General features: G+C 54.0%; 1 protein-coding gene across 1 annotated transcript in view; it reads right to left on the minus strand.

Moving 5' to 3' along the window:
- The window catches only part of LOC117869522 (T-lymphocyte surface antigen Ly-9-like), a 29,434-nt gene extending 13,764 nt beyond the window's left edge, over positions 1–15,670 (minus strand). Inside the window, exons 1-3 of the mRNA XM_034756427.1 lie at positions 15,592–15,670; positions 13,433–13,759; positions 12,102–12,368 (exon numbers count right to left, since the gene is read on the minus strand). Of these exons, the coding sequence (XP_034612318.1) occupies positions 12,102–12,368; positions 13,433–13,759; positions 15,592–15,649 (652 nt within the window). The 5' untranslated portion in view covers positions 15,650–15,670. The remainder of the gene's footprint in view (positions 1–12,101; positions 12,369–13,432; positions 13,760–15,591) is intronic.
- Positions 15,671–17,442: the final 1,772 nt, after the last annotated feature.

The raw sequence follows: 17,442 nt of genomic DNA on the forward strand, positions 1-17,442 counted from the left end.
CAGAGGCTGACACCTCGCAACCCCCCCATGTAATAACCTCACGACCGCCTGAGGGGTCCCAACCCCAGTTTGAGACCCCTGGTCTATCACCGGACCCACTCATGTCTATCTGGGGTTCTTACACTGGTGCCCATCACCCCGGTATCTGAGCGCCTCCCAAGAGTAAGGGAGACAGCTGTGATTCCTCTCTCCCGTCCCAGCAGTCTCGGGCAGTTTCATGATCCCCACTGGCCGTAGCTGAGCGGGGGGTGACTGTGTTGAGCTGGGGGCTAATGCAGGAAATTTGGCTGAAGAGGTGAATTTGCACCTAGCTCTGAATGTGGGGAGGTTTTAGATCCTCAGGGGTGAGGGACCCACCTAAGGGATGATGGTGCAGAGGGTTCAGGGCTCACAGGGGAGGGGGCTGCAGTGCTCCCCAATGAACTTCGGGGGGCTGGAGTTTGGGGGAGACCTAGCAAAGCCACCTTTGGTTGGGAAGGGGCATGAGTCTCCCAGGCCCATGTCAGGGGATGTATGTGGGGCCCCCATTTCCCTTCTAACTTTGTGGAGCATTTGAAGTGGTTCCCCCAAAGCTCCATAAATTCCCCTGATGCAGGTGCCGTCTTTGTGCACCTCCTATGGGCAGCAGGAGATGAGGTCACCCCACAGTCTCCTTCAGGGAGTGCATTAGACGCTCTCTGTCCAAGGGCGCCAATTAGGTAGGGCGGGGGGGGCTGCCCCCCCCCCCCCCCCCGAGTTTCATACAGGGGGTGTGCTCCCGGGCGGAGCTCTTCAGTGGATTGTGAGTTCTACAGAGGGGTTTCTCTCAGCTTGTGTCCCTGGGGCAGGGAGTCAGTGCTTTGTTCACAAACACAGGCAGGGTGATTAGGAGAAGGAATGGCTGGTAATTAAATGAAGGATCTGGAAGTGGTTAGATGAACCTGTAACACAGGAATCCCTGTGTGGGTGAGGGGTTGAGGAGAGAACGCAGGGACTTCAGACGAAATACAGCCAAGGCCTGTGAGCCCAGGCTACATTCAGAACAGAGGAAGGTGTGAGGGGCATAGGTGAAAAGAAGGGGCCGAACCCCAGGGCAGGGCTAGCAGTGGCACAGAGAAGTTCCCACACTACCTGTGGTACTGATGTGGCCCCATCACCGCAGTATCTGAGCACCTCACATCACAGCCCCTGGGTGAGGCAGAGCTGTGCTGTTCTCCCCATTGTACAGATGGGCACTGAGGCACACACAGTCAGACTTTCACAGGAATTTAGGCACCGAGTGGGATTTTCAAAAGCGCCTAGAAGGTTCAGTGCTTTGTAAACCCCACTACATGCCTGGCTGCATCTTTGGGTGCCTAAAAACCTTTGAAACTCTGTCCCTAAGGCACTGACCTGAGGTCAGACAGGAAGTCCGTGGGGGGAAGGGTGTTGTGTTTAAGACACTACTGAAAAGGAACTAGCCTTTCAACAGAAGTGAAAGCAGTGTTCCCAACTCTCATGAGTTTGTCGTGAGTCTCATGATAAATATTGTTTTCCTTAAACCCCGGCACCTGGAGTCAAGTGATGTGTGATGATTTCTGCCTTCATTCTTAAAGAACAATGACTTTTCCAGCTCTTGTGGCTGTGAAGAAAGCTTAAAGGCTCAAAAAGCAGAATGTAAAGAAAAAAACCCACCAAATCTATTATTTTTTTTCTATAAGCTCATTATTTTAAAGCCAATCTCATGATTTTTGGTGAGTCTGATTCTTGATTTTTGAACATTAGGGGTCGGCAATACTCTGCAAGTGACTTGAAAGTGTCAGTTTCACTCCTGTTTAAAGTCAGTTTCTAGTCTATTATTTGTGGCGGGGTAACACCCCTAGAGCCCCAGGCAGGTGCAGTATAAACTCACGGGGCCTTCCCCAATAGGATGCTTCCAAAAGCTAAAGGACCTATTCTGAGCTTGATCAACTGAAAAAACACATAGAAAGTCATCTAGGTTTTTCTACAATTGTTTCAAGAGTTGTATTCAAGAGTTAGTAACAAACTAGGCATATCTGTTAACATTTTAAACCTAACCCGTGTCTCTTAAGCGACTTGCCACAAGAGGTCAGAATATGTTAGTATATTAGAGCAGAGTGGGTCTAATATTTATTAAATTTTCTTTCTTTATATAGGAATTAGAAACTGTTATCTGACAGGAGCACTGTATCTCTCTTATCTGCAGAAAAAAACCCAAGAGTTTTCAGGTGCCCAGTAGCCTCTGGAATCATAGAATATCCAGCTTGGAGGGGACCTTAGGAGGTCATCTAGTCCAACCCCCTGCTCAAAGCAGGACCAATCCCCAGACAGATTTTTACCCCAGTTCCCTAAATGACCCCTCAAGGATTGAACTCACAACCCTGGGTTTAGCAGGCCAATGCTCAAGCCACTGAGCTATCCCTCCCCCCACAGTTAAAGTGCTGCCCCCCCGCCTCCGAAATTTGAAATGGCACCACTGTCTCTGATACCATTTCCTGCCCTGGAATTCAGAGAGATCACTCACCACTGGGCTGTAAAACCAGCAGGAGGAAGAGAAGGGGAGGCTGTAGAGCCCCCTCCATCCTGACAGCGAGGGGCAGGCAGAGCGGGCGGCCGTCAGTCCATATAACGGGTGTCCTGACCCAACAGACCCAGAGCCAGAGTGGGTTGGCCGGCAGGGTCTGGTTGAGACAGTGGCTGATCCCTGATGGTGCCGAGGGGCTGCAGAGAAATGACCCGCCCCACAGCTCTGCAACTTCCCCTGCGAGACGCTCTTTCCTTTTGTGGTAACTCGCGCAGTGAACTCAAAGCAGCCCAGGGCGCTGGGTTGGGGAAGGTTCCTCTAATTGCTCAGGGCTGAAAGGGTCTGAAACAGACACAGCTCCTGAGATATTGGATGGTTCTGTCCATTGCACCGGAGAGCCTCACACCAGGAATTCTCAGTTACTCCAGGGCCCCTTGACACGGCTCTGACAATGAAAAGACCTTCGATGGGGCACCCAGTATATTGACACCCACTGTCAGGGCCCTTTGCACAGCCAGGGTGATGTGACGGGGGCTTGGCGTGAATGAGAATCTGGCCCTGTGTNTGTGCTCCCGGGCGGAGCTCTTCAGTGGATTGTGAGTTCTACAGAGGGGTTTCTCTCAGCTTGTGTCCCTGGGGCAGGGAGTCAGTGCTCTGTTCACAAACACAGGCAGGGTGATTAGGAGAAGGAACGGCTGGTAATTAAATGAAGGATCTGGAAGTGGTTAGAGATGAACCTGTGACACAGGAATCCCTGTGTGGGTGAGGGGGTGAGGAGAGAACACAGGGGACTTCAGACGAAATACAGCCAAGCCCTGTGAGCCCAGGCTACGTTCAGAACAGAGGAAGGTGTGAGGGGCATAAGTGAAAAGAAGGGGCCGAACCCCAGAGCACGACTAGCAGTGGCACAGAGAAGTTCCCACGCTACCTGTGGTACTGATGTGGCCCCATCACTGCAGTATCTGAGCACCTCACATCACAGCCCCTGGGTGAGGCAGAGCTGTGCTGTTCTCCCCATTGTACAGATGGGCACTGAGGCACTCACCGTCAGACTTTCACAGGTATTTAGGCACTGAGTGGGATTTTCAAAAGCGCCTAGAAGGTTCGGTGCTTTGTAAACCCAACTGGATGCCTGGATGCAGCTTTGGGTGCCTAAAAGCCTTAAGACTCTGTCCCTAAGGCACTGACCTGAGGTCAGAGAGGAAGTCCATGGGCGGTGGGGTCTTGTATTTAAGACACTTCTGGAAAGTAACGAGCCTTTCAACAGAAGTGAAACCAGTGTTCCCAACTCTCATGAGTTTGTCCTGAGTCGCATGATAAATATTCGACGTCTCCGACTCAAAGAATATTTCCAACATACCTCTGAACAGCATACTAACCCACAGAATCCTCCCTACCAGCACTACAAAAAAAAGGATTCTGCATGGACTCCTCCGGACGGTCGAAACAACAGACTGGATTTCTACATAGATTGCTTCCGTCGACGTGCAAAGGCTGAAATTGTGGAAAAGCAACATCACTTGCCACATAACCTCAGCCATGCTGAACACAACGCCATCTACAGCCTCAGAAACAACCCTGACATCATAATCAAAAAGGCTGACAAAGGAGGTGCTGTCGTCATCATGAATAAATTGGAATATGACCAGGAGGCTGCTAGACAGCTCTCTAACACCACATTCTACAGGCCATTATCCTCTGATCCCACTGAGGATTACCTAAAGAAACTACACCATCTGCTAAAAAAACTCCCTGACAAAGCACAGGAACAAATCCGTACAGACACATGCCTAGAACCCCGACCAGGGGTATTCTATTTGCTACCCAAGATCCATAAACCTGGATATCCTGGACGCCCCATCATCTCAGGCATTGGCACCCTAACATCAGGCTTGTCTGGTTATGTAGACTCTGTCCTAAGACCCTACGCTACCAGCACTCCCAGCTATCTTCGAGACACCACTGACTTCCTGAGGAAACTACAATCCATCGGTGATCTTCCAGAAAACACCATCCTGGCCACTATGGACGTAGAAGCCCTCTACACCAATATTCCACACAAAGATGGACTACAAGCTATCAGGAACAGTATCCCTGATAATGTCACAGCTAACCTGGTGGCTGAACTTTGTGATTTTGTCCTCACCCACAACTATTTCACATTTGGGGACAATATATACCTTCAAGTCAGCGGCACTGCTATGGGTACCCGCATGGCCCCACAATATGCCAACATTTTTATGGCTGACTTAGAACAACGCTTCCTTAGCTCTCGTCCCCTAACGCCCCTACTCTACTTGCGCTACATTGATGACATCTTCATCATCTGGACCCATGGAAAAGAAGCCCTTGAGGAATTTCACCATGATTTCAATAATTTCCATCCCACCATCAACCTCAGCCTAGATCAATCCACACAAGCGGTCCATTTCCTGGACACTACTGTGCTAATAAGCGATGGTCACATCAATACCACCCTATACCGGAAACCTACTGACCGCTACACTTACCTACATGCCTCCAGCTTCCATCCAGGACACACCACACGATCCATTGTCTACAGCCAAGCTCTAAGATATAACCGCATTTGCTCCAATCCCTCGGATAGAGACAAGCACCTACAAGATCTCTATCAAGCATTCTTAAAACTACAATACCCACCTGCTGAAGTGAAAAAACAGATTGACAGAGCCAGACGAGTACCCAGAAGTCACCTCCTACAAGACAGGCCCAACAAAGAAAATAACAGAACACCACTAGCTGTCACCTTCAGCCCCCAACTAAAACCTCTCCAGCGCATCATCAGAGATCTACAACCTATCCTGAAAGATGATCCTTTACTCTCACAGATCTTGGGAGACAGACCTGTCCTCGCTTACAGACAACCCCCCAACCTAAAGCAAATACTCACCAGCAACCACACATCACTGAACAAAACCACTAACCCAGGAACCTATCCTTGTAACAAACCCGGATGCCAACTCTGTCCACATATCTATTCAAGTGACATCATCATAGGACCTAATCACATCAGCCATACCATCAGGGGCTCGTTCACCTGCACATCTACCAATGTGATATATGCCATCATGTGCCAGCAATGCCCCTCTGCCATGTACATTGGCCAAACCGGACAGTCTCTACGCAAAAGAATTAATGGACACAAATCTGACATCAGGAATCAAAATACTCAAAAACCAGTGGGAGAACACTTTAACCTGTCTGGTCATTCAGTGACAGACCTGCGGGTGGCTATATTACAACAGAAAAACTTCAAAAACAGACTCCAAAGAGAGACTGCAGAGCTAGAATTGATATGCAAACTAGACACAATCAACTCCGGTTTGAATAAGGACTGGGAATGGCTGAGCCATTACAAACGTTGACTCTATCGCCCCTTGTAAGTACTCTCACACTTCTTATCACACTGTCTGTACTCGGCTAGCTTGATTATCACTTCAAAAGTTTTTTTTTTTTTTTCTCTTAATTAATTGGCCTCTCAGAGTTGGTAAGACAACTCCCACCTGTTTATGCTCTCTGTATGTGTGTATATATATCTCCTCATTATATGTTCCATTCTATATGCATCCGAAGAAGTGGGCTGTAGTCCACGAAAGCTTATGCTCTAATAAATTTGTTAGTCTCTAAGGTGCCACAAGTACTCCTGTTCTTCTTTTTGCGGATACAGACTAACACGGCTGTTACTCTGAAACATGATAAATATTGTTTTCCTTAAAACCCCGGCACCTGGAGTCAAGTGATGTGTGATGATTTCAGCCTTTATTCTTAAAGAACAATGACTTTTCCAGCTCTTGTGTCTGTGGAGGAAGCTTCAAAATGTGACCCCAGTGCACCTTAAAGACTCGAAAAGCAGAATGTAAAAAAAAACCCCACCAAATCTATTTTTTTTTTTTATATAAGCTCATTATTTTAAAGCCATCTCATGATTTTGGTGAGTCTGATTCTTGATTTTTGAACATTTGGGGTCGGCAATACTCTGCAAGTGACTTGAAAGTGTCAGTTTCACTCCTGTTTAAAGTCAGTTTCAGACTATTATTTGTGGTGGGGTAACACCCCTAGAGCCGCAGGCAGGTGCAATATAAACTCACGGGGCCTTCCCCTGATAGGATGTTTCCAAAAGCTAAAGGATCTATTCCAAGCTTGATGAACTGCAAAAAAGAGATAGAAAGTCCTCTAGGTTCTTCTACAATTGTTTCCAGAGTTCTATTCAAGAGTTAGTAAGAAAGTAGGAATATACAGTAACATTTTAAATCTAACCAGTGTCCCTTAAGTGACTTGCCACAAGACATCAGAACAGGTTAGTATTAGAGTTGAGTGGGTCTAATGTTTATTTAATTTTCTTTCTTTTTATAGGAATTAGAAACTATTATCTGACAGGTGCACTGTCTCTCTCATATTATCTGCAAAAAAACAAGAGTTTTCAGGTGCCCAGTAGCCTCTGGATTCACGGTTAAAGTGCCACCCCCACCCCCGAAATCTGAAATGGCACCGCTGTCTCTGCCCCCATTTCCTGCCCCGGAATTCAGACAGATCACTCACCGTTGGGTTGTAAAAACAACAGGAGCAAGAGAAGGGAAGGCCGTAGAGCCCCCTCCATCCTGACAGCGTGGGGCAGGCAGAGCAGGTGGCCGTCAGTCCATATAACGGGTGTCCTGACTGAACAGAGCCGGAGTGCGTAGGCCTGCAGGGTTTGCTGAGTGGCCGATCCCTGATGGTGTCGAGGGGCTGCAGAGAAATGACCCGCCCCACAGCTCTGCAACTTCCCCTGCGAGACGCTCTTTCCTTTTGTGGTAAGTCGCGCAATGAGCTATAAGTAGCCCAGGGCGCTGAGTTGGGGAAGGTTCCTCTAATTGCTCAGGGCTGAAAGGGTCTGAACCATACACGGCTCCTGCGATATTGGATGGTTCTGTCTATTGCACCGGAGAGCCTGTCATGCTAGGAATTCTCAGTTACCCTGGGGCCCCTTGACGCGGCTCTGACAATGAAAAGCGCTTCAACGGGGCTCCCAGTACATAGACACCCACTGTCAGGGCCCTTTGCACAGCCAGGGTGGTGTGACGGGGGCTTGGCGTGAATGAGAATCTGGCCCTGCGTCCTGCGGGGCTGCGATCCCCTGGGAGCAGAGGGTCTGTAGGTTCTCTGCTAGACAGAGGCCTGCGCAAAGGAATTGAAGGCGCCTCCCCATGGCCGGCAGCTCAGTGCTGGGACAGAGACACAAATCCGGATCGGGTGTGAGCAGCAGGTGCTGAGCAGTGTGGGGAAGATGGTGACTGAGCCTGGGCCGCGAGGAAACCCCGCAGTGAGTGTGATGCCAGTAACAGGGTTACTCTGGCGATACAAAGAGCATGACCCTGTGGAGTGCAGAGGTGGAGACTTTATTTACATGATGGAAAGTTATCCTGTGGAACTCATTGCCACTGGATATTATCGCTCTGTCACGCTTTTGCAGGATTAAAACCCAACACACCCTTGACCTGTCTGAATCACAAGGACATTCACGGTTCTGCTGGGGAGGAGAGATTGAATGTGGAAGGGACATTAACTCTTTGGCACCAGGGTATAAACCAACTTCTCTCTGTGCGTGGGGTGAGGAAAATTCCTCATATGGGCAGGTTATTCCAGTATTGCCCACTACGGGGAGTGTTTCTCCTTCCTCTGAAGTATCCGAGGCAGGGCAGGGCTGGAGTAGGGACGCTGATCTAGACTGGCCGGGATTCTGATCCCATGTGGTAATTCCTAAGGGCTTGTCTCCACACGGGCTTGGCTTAGAAACCGAGACAGTTAAAGAGGTTCTGGGGCTGCACCCAGAGATGCCCCTTTCCACTGAGACAAGGGCATCCCCAGTAAGGGAGGCAGCGCTTTCATTGTACCAGTAGAAAATCACCCACTGACCAGTAGAGTGACACTGGGGCAGCAGCTGGGTCTAGACCAGGCCAGGGTCCCCTGTGTTTAGGGCCAGTCCTGGGTTCACAAGGCAGCTGAGTTTCTTCCGGGCCAAACTCCTTGGTCCTGGCTCTCCATCGCCCTGCCCCGCACAGTCATCGGCCCCAGAGCACAGTGGGGGGAAAGTGCCTCCGTGACAGGGTGTTCTGCCCCTTTAACAGCCAGAGGCCGGGGCCGGCCTGCCTTGGGCATTAACCAGGTGCAGCTGGAAGTGAGCTCCTGTCCCCAGAGAGCCGGATGCCATGGAGGGGGGAAGAGCCTGGCGGGGGGGAAGCGGGCACGGCAGGGAGTCCCTGGGAAAGGTCTGGGAAGCCCAGACGGGCCTGGGAAGCCTGGTTAGAATCCGGCACTGGAGGAGCCGTGGGGACTGAGCAGTGAGCTCTGGGTCGGGGGATTTGTGTGAGCTGTGGGCTGGGCGTCTGGGGACTGTTTACACTCTGGGATAATAAATCAGCCCCAGGTAGGGGAAGAATTAGACACTGGGGTCTTTTCAGAAGGTTGATGGGAGGAAACTGAGGCAGGCGCACCTGTTGTGCTGCCAGCGGCTGCCAGAGGGCGCCTCTGAGCAGGGCTGATTCTCCACCACATCTCCCACCACACAGAGGGACCCAATACTTCCCCTCCTCCCACTCAGTGACATTCACCCTTCGGAAGCTGCAAGCGAGCGTCCCCCTGTATCACCCTCGGGCTGGCGGGCTGGGGAACGCCCAGGCGGGATTGGCAGCCGCAGTGGGAGCTCCTCTGCTCTCAGTCCTGTCTCCGCTCCCTGCCGGGGTGGACGTGCACCGCGATGATCCCGGCGCTCAGGGCTCCCAGCACCAGCAGCAGGACGATCCCCTTGACGTGGCAGTAGGACAGCGNCCAGGGTGATGTGACGGGGGCTTGGCGTGAATGAGAATCTGGCCCTGTGTCCTGGGCGGCTGTGATCCCCTCTGAACCGGAGGGTCTGTAGGTTCTCTGCTAGACAGAGGCCTGCCCAAAGGAATTGAAGGCGCCTCCCCATAGCTGGCAGCTCAGTGCTGGGACAGGGACACAAATCCGGATCGGGTGTGAGCAGCAGGTGTTGAGCATTGTGGGGAAGATGGTGACTGAGCCTGGGCCCCGAGGAAACCCCGCAGTGAGTGTGATGCCAGTAGCAGGGTTACCCTGGCGATACAAAGATCATGACCCGGTGGAGTGCAGAAGTGGAGACTTTATTTACATGATGGAAAGTTATCCCGCAGAACTCATTGCCACTGGATATTATCGCTTTGTCACGCTTTTGCAGGATTAAAACCCAACACACCCTTGACCTGTCTGAATCACAAGGACATTCACGGTTCTGCTGGGGAGGAGAGACAGAATGTGGAAGGGACATTAACTCTTTGGCACCAGGGTATAAACCAACTTCTCTCTGTGCGTGGGGTGAGGAAAATTCCTCATATGGGCAGGTTATTCCAGTATTGCCCACTAGGGGGAGTGTTTCTCCTTCCTCTGAAGTATCCGAGGCAGGGCAGGGCTGGAGTAGGGATGCTGGTCTAGACTGGCCGGGATTCTGATCCCATGTGGTAATTCCTAAGGGCTTGTCTCCACACGGGCTTGGCTTAGAAACCGAGACAGTTAAAGAGGTTCTGGGGCTGCACCCAGAGATGCCCCTTTCCACTGAGACAAGGGCATCCCCAGTAAGGGAGGCAGCGCTTTCATTGTACCAGTAGAAAATCACCCACTGACCAGTAGAGTGACACTGGGGCAGCAGCTGGGTCTAGACCAGGCCAGGGTCCCCTGTGTTTATGGCCAGTCCTGGGTTCACAAGGCAGCTGAGTTTCTTCCGGGCCAAACTCCTTGGTCCTGGCTCTCCATCGCCCTGCCCCGCACAGTCATCGGCCCCAGAGCACAGTGGGGGGAAAGTGCCTCCGTGACAGGGTGTTCTGCCCCTTTAACGGCCAGAGGCCAGGGCCTGCCTGCCTTGGGCATTGACCAGGTGCAGCTGGAAGTGAGCTCCTGTCCCCAGAGAGCCGGATGCCATGGAGGGGGGAAGAGCCTGGCGGGGGGGAAGCGGGCACGGCAGGGAGTCCCTGGGAAAGGTCTGGGAAGCCCAGACGGGCCTGGGAAGCCTGGTTAGAATCCGGCACTGGAGGAGCCGTGGGGACTGAGCAGTGAGCTCTGGGTCGGGGAATTTGTGTGAGCTCTGGGCTGGGCGCCGGCGGACTGTTTACACTCTGGGATAATAAATCAGCCCCAGGTAGGGGAACAATTAGACACTGGGGTCTTTTCAGAAGGTTGATGGGAGGAAACTGAGGCAGGCGCACCTGTTGTGCTGCCGGCGGCTGCCAGAGGGCGCCTCTGAGCAGGGCCGATTCTCCACCACATCTCCCACCACACAGAGGGACCCAATACTTCCCCTCCTCCCACTCAGTGACATTCACCCTTCGGAAGCTGCAAGCGAGCGTCCCCCTGTATCACCCTCGGGCTGGCGGGCTGGGGAACGCCCAGGCGGGATTGGCAGCCGCAGTGGGAGCTCCTCTGCTCTCAGTCCTGTCTCCGCTCCCTGCCGGGGTGGACGTGCACCGCGATGATCCCGGCGCTCAGGGCTCCCAGCACCAGCAGCAGGACGATCCCCTTGACGTGGCAGTAGGACAGCGAGGAGGCCGGGGCTGATGAGTGAGCTAAAGGTGATGGCGTCAGTTCATGCAGGGGGAACTGGCGTTGTCCCAAGCACACTGCAGGGGAAGGGGTCGGGGTGCCTGGGAACCTGCCCCCCGCTCCATACAGGGCAGGAGGTGACGCTGTGCAAACAGGGCTGAGTCTGGGCCGGGTCCCACTGATCTCGGCTCCGGTCAGGGCCGGCTCTAGGCACCAGCATTCGAAGCATGTGCTTGGGGCCGCACTTTTCAAGGGGCGGCACCCCGGCCCTTTGGGGTGGCACTTCAGTGTTTTTTTTTTTTTTTTTTGTCCCGCAGCCAAAAAACCTGGGGCCGACCCTGGCTCCGGTGTCCTCTCTGGGGGGTCAGAGGCCACATCCGGCCCCCAGGCACAGGATCCCCCCGTCCCCAGAGCGGGGCCCAGAGGGCTCTGATGCGCCCAAAACAGCCCCTTGGGTCCCCACTCTAAGCCCCTCGCTCCGCTGGCTCCTCCCTATGCTCCCCACCCATGAGCAGCTCATCACACCTGCGCAGGGTGGGGCTGTGACCTCTCCCTGGGGCAGCCTGCGCTGATGTTCCTGCCCCTCCCCCGCTACCTCCCAGGTAGGAGCCTTCTCAGAGCCGGGGGAGGGGGAGGGGGGGGGGGGTGATGTGGCTCCTTAAGTGAGTCAGTGTTTGAGATCAGGCGTGTTTAATAACTAAACTTCTCGGGGTCCCCCCACATCATCCCCCTGTCCCCGAATATCTGCCTGCGCCCGGCTCTCCTTGGGCCCAGGCTGTTGCCCATTGACCCTGCGACGCTGCTCTGGTGACACAGACAAATCCAGAGCAAACCGCTCCCTGCCTGGGGGCTAAAATCTTACAGGCTAAAATCTGCAGCGAGGTGGCTTATGAGGTTGTGGGGGCCAGGTTCAATTTGGGATGAAAGGCCTGGGACTGGTGCAAAGGCAGCGACCCGATGCCAGCTCCCCCCGTGTGAGCACTGGGCAGCGCGATCCTGCAGAGGGAGTTACCTGCACAAAGGTTCTTTGCAGAGGCCGTTGTGGAGCTGTTACTGGCGGGGTTCTGGGCTGTGCAGGTGACATTCAGGTGAGCATCACGGGGGCTCAGAGAGATGTGCAGAATGGACTCATTGGGTACAACAGCGCCCCCTGCGGTGTGAGTCCAGCTGTAGGTCACATTGTCCCCTCCATCCCTGACGGTGCAGCTCAGGTTGTAGTTACAGGTTTCACTCACACAGGTCACTGGGTCACAGACGACAGTTGGCTCCGGTACTGGCTCTAAGAGGGGTGCAGAGAAACGTGGAACAGGATGAAATCACAGCAGCATCTTATTAGCTGCTGCCTGGAACTGCTGGGGGAAGAACGCAGAGAGCTCTCTGCATCTTCGCAGCATGGTTGGAGCAGGGGCAGTGGGGAAGTGTGATGCTGTCACTATTAGGAAGTGGGGGGCAGATGGAAGGAAAGGATCATTTAGGGGATTGGGGGTTGCAGGGAGGCCTAGTCTCTAGGCTTGTTGGGGGTCTGAGCTGATCAAAAGTTTCCAATGATATTTTTTTGTGTTGGAAAATGTGGGTTTGTTGCAATTGACATTTTCCAGGGGGAATCGTCCATTTCAGTGGAATTTTTTAATTTTCCAAAGCAACATTTGAAAACAAACTGTTTCATTTTGAACTGACATTTCTGCTCAAAGCACCATTTTATTGGCACGGTCGGTGGAAACATCTAAGTGACCAATCAAAGCTTTGAAACAAAACTTTTTGCTTTGATTGAAAATGTTGAAAATTTTCCTTTCTGAATCGAACATGTTCACGGAAGAAAAGAGTTTGAAAATTTTTGCTCTTTCCACTTTTCCTCTTGATGCAGGAGGAAAATTGCTGTTGAAATACCGGCATGTCCTGCGGGATGGGAATTCTGTCTGACCAGCTCTGTTGGGGTGAAGATCACTCTGGAGTTGTGGGGTGAGGAGATCAGAGTGGGGCCTGGAGAAGATGGACGAACAATGAAACGCTGGGGTGGGTGAAGGAAACGTACATGCCAAGAGGAGATTGGGTTTCTGATGGACCAGGGCTGTGTGTGTTCGGGAAAGGGGCTGGAGCAGGGGTAGGAGCCGGGATGGAGGAAGGTATCTGCAGAGGACAAGTGGGAAAGGGCTGTAGAGGAGGAGCAGACAAGCAGGGCTAGGGTGTGGGGGAGTGGCAGGGACAGGAGCGACGGGGTGGAGAAACAGCCGCACTGAGAGGTCTGCACAGACGCTGGGACCCTGCTGCCCTTGATCTCCCAGAGGAGGTCCCTGAGCAGGGCGGGGTCCAGCTTCCCCCGGGGTTCATCGGCCCCACACTTACTGTACACGCGCAGTGTGAAGCGCTTGGTAACAGAGCCTTTATCCGTGTTTACGGCCGCTCTGTATTGTCCCGTGTCCTCCATCCGCAGGCGGGTGAGCTGTAGGGAGTAGCTCTCGTCAAGGATTCCCAGGCGTCCGCGGTAATTTGTTTTGTCTATCAGAACGACATTGGGTGGTTTCCCTGGTGTTACAGTTACTAGACTGTTTGTGTTTATAGTCCAGACAGCGTTCTCGAATTGCTCTGCTGCTGGGATCTCCAGAGGGAAAGTGACCGACCCTCCCAGAATCCCGCTCAGCTCCATCGCGTCTGCCTCTGCTCTGCCGAACCCTGCCCCACGAGAGAGAACAGGACCCTTCAGCACCAGATCGACCACACGCCCCGTCGCGGGGACACCAGGCCAGTCCCCCTCCCCAGCCCTTGTGACATCTTCTCTCAAAAACCAGGGGGTTGCTGTTCCGGGGCTGGGCGGGGACAGCTCCATTTCCTATGGAGCTGGGCCCAAACCCTCCCATATCATGGTGTCCAGCGCCCCATGGCCAGGCCCCACTCCTGGGGCTGTGATTGGGCTATTGCCGAGTGAGGGGCCAGTGGTCAGATTTGGATCTGGGGTGGCTTTTGAATGCATCAACTATTGGGGGATAGAGATCCGGTAGCAGTAGGAGGCTCTGACCCTTTGAGGTGGAGCGGCCACTAGATGGGGACAAAGGCCCGCCCTGTATTGGAGTGGGTTACAGCTGTTACAGGGGTTTTTCCGCATAGCCTCATGGGAGGCTGATTTCATTACAGCCCATTGAATGGCTGATGCTATCTATCAAATGTCCGCACACACCCATCTCTTTCTCCGGGTCCTGAAGGGGTCATGCTGCCAACACCATCACAAAAATAGTCTTGCCCCTGTCTCCATGTTGCAAATTATCTGCCAGATGCTCTAGCAGCTAGGTCCTGCTGGTGCCAGGGGAACCTCAAACGGGCGAGTAAAGCATCTAGCACCCCAGGGTCCTGTTCCAAACTATTCATGCCCCTTAGGGTGTCTCTCCCCTGGGACTGGCGTCATCCTGCCCTTTCTAGCTGCTGCTCAGGCTGGAAATGACCCAAGTGGCATTTCTGTTGGTGTTTCAGCCCCCCCAGCTGTGGTTACAGCTGGACTGACTGAGAAGGGCAGAAACAGAAGGAAATGGAGAGGCAAAGTGAAAAGACAAAGGGCTGAGATCCGGGGTTCTGCACCTTGTAGGGCCATTTCCCCCAGAGCAAAGCGAGGGTGAAATGGTGACATTGTGATCTGCAGCACTGCTAGCCCCAAAAATCAGGAGTCAGACCCCTTCTCCCCCCGAAAAAATCATGAGGTTCTTATACAAGATTAAATCATGATTTTTTTTTTTTTTACTCCACCTTCTGATTGCTCTCCCCCTACACGCTGGGCAATGGAGAATCAGCCCTTTATGGGGCTCCATTCCCCAGTGGGCTTGGAAGATCTCAGCCGTTGCTTGTCTTGACCAAAGGGTTCCACCTGTCCCGTGGCTGTCCCATAGTTCATGCTGTGTGGGGCCCAGCTGGCGTGCAAGTGCAGGGAGGGGCCGTTCCGCTCAGTGGGCAGATCAGAGTCTCAGAAAATTGTTGTCCCCGGCAGTCGCTGTGCCAAGGGTGGGGAGCGTGGAGGGGGCGGGGGGAGAAGCAATAATCCATGTGGAACCTGAGCAGGCACTTGGACAGCAGTAATAACGCTGCCCCTCTGCACCACCCCACCTCCCACAGGGATAGAGGCATCACTCACTGCAACACGGCCACTTCGCTGGAGTCCCCCTTCCGCCCCTCCCAGGGCTTAGCTCCATGTCCTCAACCTCACTTCATCTCCTCCTGCCTCCCCCTTCCTAAGTCCTCCTGTCTCCCTGCCCCAGAGCCCCCCCCATTTCTCTGAGTTTCTCCCTTTGTTATCCAGAATCACCCCCATCCCTTTCTGTCCTAGTGTCGTCTACACTCCCCCAACTCCCCCAACACTTCAGGGCTTATCCAGACCCTTCCACCGGCCACTCTGGCCTCTTCAGGGTCGTGTAGCTCCCCACTGGTCTTTCCCCCAGCTGCTGGCGAGGATGATGAGGGTCCAGGCTCAGGGTTTGCAGGTGACGCTGTTTCCTGCCCTGGAATTCAGACAGATCACTCACCACCGGGCTGTAAAACCAGCAGGAGCATGAGAAGGGAAGGCCGTCGAGCCCCCTCCATCCTGACAGTGAGGGGCAGGCAGAGCGGGCGGCCGTCAGTCCGTATAACGGGTTTCCTGACCCAACAGAACCAGAGCGGGTTGGCCGGCAGGGTTTGCTGAGTGGCCGATCCCTGATGGTGCCGAGGAGCTGCAGAGAAATGACCCACCCCACAGCTCTGCAACTTCCCCCGCGAGACGCTCTTTCCTTTTGTGGTAAGTCGCGCAGTGAGCTCAAAGCAGCCGAGTTCCCTAAACCCGCAGGGTGCGTCACTCTGAGCGCCGGCCTACACCCAGCCGGGCTCTGGGCGAGGGATCACGTTGTCTTCGGTCAGTGCAAGCCCAGAGTGCCGGGTTGGGGAAGGCTCCTCTCATGGGCCTTGCTCAGGGCTGAGAGGGGCGGCGGGTGGGTCTGAAATGGACATGGCTCCTGCAATATTGGATGGTTCTGTCTATTTCACTGGAGAGCCTGTCACGCTAGGAGTTGAGGGCCGGGGTCTCAGGACACTAAGGCCCCTGTTATCTCCAGTGTGCAAGGGCCTGAGATCGGGCCCCCAGGGCACTCCCATTCACGGCAAGGCCCCTTCCCGCTGGCAGCGAGGGGTCAGGGGGCTCAGTGCCAATGAGACGCTGGCCTGAGTCACTGGGAGCCGAGTGCCGGGCTGTTCCCCAGCCAGAGGCCTGGTCACAGGGATCCAGTGACGCTCAGTATGGCCGCAGCGCGGGGCGTGATACCAGGGCAGCTGCTCAGGCCAGGAGGGAAATCCAGGGGGGCTCCAGCAGGAGGCACTGAGCAGGGGGGATGAGGCTGACCGAGCCTGGGCCCATGTGGGCAGCCCCTGGCTTCCCCTTGCAGGTCTCCCGCTCGCTGACCACCAGTCTCAGCCCCGCTCCGCTGATGTGATCGGCACAAGCTCCAGGTCTGAAGCTGCAGGGGCCATTAGCAGCTGGTGCCAACCTAGCAACTCAGCCCAGCTCAGAGCAGCCCCCGGGCTGGCAGGGCGCAGCAGGCCGACATCCACCCCAGAGCTGCTAGGGCTGGAAACCAGGAGCCTCCATGCAAATAACCTAATTTCATGATTTGTATATTTGTTGAATATGCCACACCTGATTTGCATAACTCCCCCCACGGCCAAAGATCCCTCCCCTGTGCCTCCTCTCTCTGTGGTGCCCTCCTTGGTATCCCCACATCCTCCCATCCCTGTTTTCTCCCCGTGACCTGTCACTCTCTGGCTGGCTCCACCCCCACCGTCACTCCCTAGCCCCTCCCCTTTCTGTTCAGGTTTTCCTAAGTCCTGTATCTGTTGTAAAAATGTGTCTCCCCAGCCTCCCCCGCCCCCCGGTCAGCGAGGAGATCTAAGCTCTGCGTCCATCTCTGCTCCGGTACCGGCTGCTGCTGCATCTCTGAGCCGTCAGCGCTTAGCGAGCACGAAGCCCTTAACCCCGCGCGGAGAGGAAGGCAGGGAGGTCAGGCTGGGTGGCTTGTGGTTAATTAGGACCCTTGAACCGTTGCAGCGCATTCGGCCCCAGACGATTGGGTGATTCACAACTGTGCATAGACACGAGGCAGACGCCTGAATCCACATCCTTAGGGCCTGATCCAAAGCCCCTGCGGTCGCTGGGCAGGGGGTGGCTTAGAAGATAAGAACGGCCAGACTGGGTCAGACCAAAGGTCCATCTAGCCCAGTGTCCTGTCTACCGACAGAGGCCAATGCCAGGTGCCCCAGAGGGAATGAACAAAACAGGGAATCATCAAGTGATCCATGCCCTGTCGCCCAATCCCAGCTTCTAGGAAACAGAGGCTAGGGAGACCATT

Source organism: Trachemys scripta, chromosome 24 (assembly GCF_013100865.1).
Source record: "Trachemys scripta elegans isolate TJP31775 chromosome 24, CAS_Tse_1.0, whole genome shotgun sequence".
Taxonomy (NCBI): Eukaryota; Metazoa; Chordata; order Testudines; family Emydidae; genus Trachemys; species Trachemys scripta.